We start from the raw sequence: 1,422 nt of genomic DNA, 5'->3' as shown, positions 1-1,422 counted from the left end.
GAGAAGTGATCTAAGCAGCTGATCCATCTCAAGTCGGTCTTCCAGTCCTGGTCCTTTCCGGCCTTGCTTCACTCACACACACACACCCCCACACACGATGTACACACACATCTTCATCCAACTCGGCGCATTTTCGGCTTGTTCGTGGGGAATCACAGCTTGGAGATGAAGCCATGGTGCATCTCCAAGCTGAATGGAATCGATAGTCTCGTACATCTGGCTTGCTGAAGCGAAGGGTCCTACATCTCCATAATGTTGTAGAAGATCGTCGTGGATAGCACAGAGCTCATTGATGTTTTCAACGGACATTTCAACACGTCGAAATAAGAGATCGGCAAGCTGGAATTCAGCACTGCTGCGGAATGGTGACCAGTCGTCCAGCGAGCCGGAGCCTGACACTGAACTAACCGAGTCATTGACTAGTAACGAAGCTCCGGTAGAAGTGCATGGTAGCCCTGAAAGACCTCAGGTTAGAAACCAATCTATGCAGGATGAGATGTACAAACGTACCGTTCAGATGAGGGTGTATGGTTCGCTTCGAGTGATTTTCGTTAGGGGACACCGGCGGTGGTCCTGGGCTCGAGGGAGTTGAAGCAGTATATTGTGGAACTTCTGAATACTCAATGGCCGTAGAGCTTGTATCATCTTCTACCTCATCGAACACGGGAGGGTTTGTTGTGAGTATGTGACGACTGTCCATTTCTATGCGATTTGCACAAGTATGCTTGTCGCGTACATGCTTTGTAAGTCCTCCCTGGCTTCGACATACTTTGGGGCAGCCAGGAAACAGACAATGCAAGCGGGGGATCGATTTTCGATGGGGATGTGGATGCATGAACAAATATGCAATCAAAACTGGTGCCGAAGTTCCCTCAGCGGACGGAACCGGGATCTGAATATATAAAATATATACCTTAATCTTGTTTCACTTTGATCTCCTATGGCTAGTCGCCCCAATACTCGCCCCACAAACAAGCAGCAGCATCCTGGAAGCAACCACACACGATACGACATAAAACGTCGAAGTGCCGCTCAAATTGCTACGGATAATATTGCACAAGCTGACAGCCGCCTTCAAGCTTTACGTGACACAACTGATAAACGGCGTAAGCGTGTCCAGGAGACAGCAGAATATGAAGCAGAGTTCATGGAGTGAATCGAACATCAGAAAGTGTTACAGTGACCCCGGCCCGGTCCTAAGCTGGGGCGTTACGTCGATAGAAATACTCAGAGTTCTAAAGCGTAACAAAGGAGACCTCCTCGATGAATCGAGAAGAGTAACTCAAATGCGCCGTTATAGTACTAAGAGCTTGAGAGCGATTTATAGAGCTTAGCAATTAAGTCTGACGGTTCAAGCGTATAGTTAAGACTAAGAACTTTGTATTCAAGTCTCACTAACAGTAGAAACGTTGTTTCTACATC

General features: G+C 47.5%; 1 protein-coding gene across 1 annotated transcript; it reads right to left on the bottom strand.

Annotated features, from left to right (window-relative positions):
* Positions 1 to 72: 72 nt before the first annotated feature.
* Positions 73 to 700, bottom strand: AGABI2DRAFT_119968 (hypothetical protein; the record flags this gene model as incomplete). Its single annotated transcript, XM_006463080.1, has 2 exons — positions 73 to 455; positions 511 to 700. The coding sequence occupies 2 exons, from the start codon at positions 698 to 700 to the stop codon at positions 73 to 75; spliced, it is 573 nt and encodes a 190-aa protein (XP_006463143.1).
* Positions 701 to 1,422: the final 722 nt, after the last annotated feature.

Source organism: Agaricus bisporus (genome assembly GCF_000300575.1).
Source record: "Agaricus bisporus var. bisporus H97 unplaced genomic scaffold AGABI2scaffold_8, whole genome shotgun sequence".
NCBI classification, from domain to species: domain Eukaryota; kingdom Fungi; phylum Basidiomycota; class Agaricomycetes; order Agaricales; family Agaricaceae; genus Agaricus; species Agaricus bisporus.
This window is presented reverse-complemented; position numbering and strand designations above follow the sequence as displayed.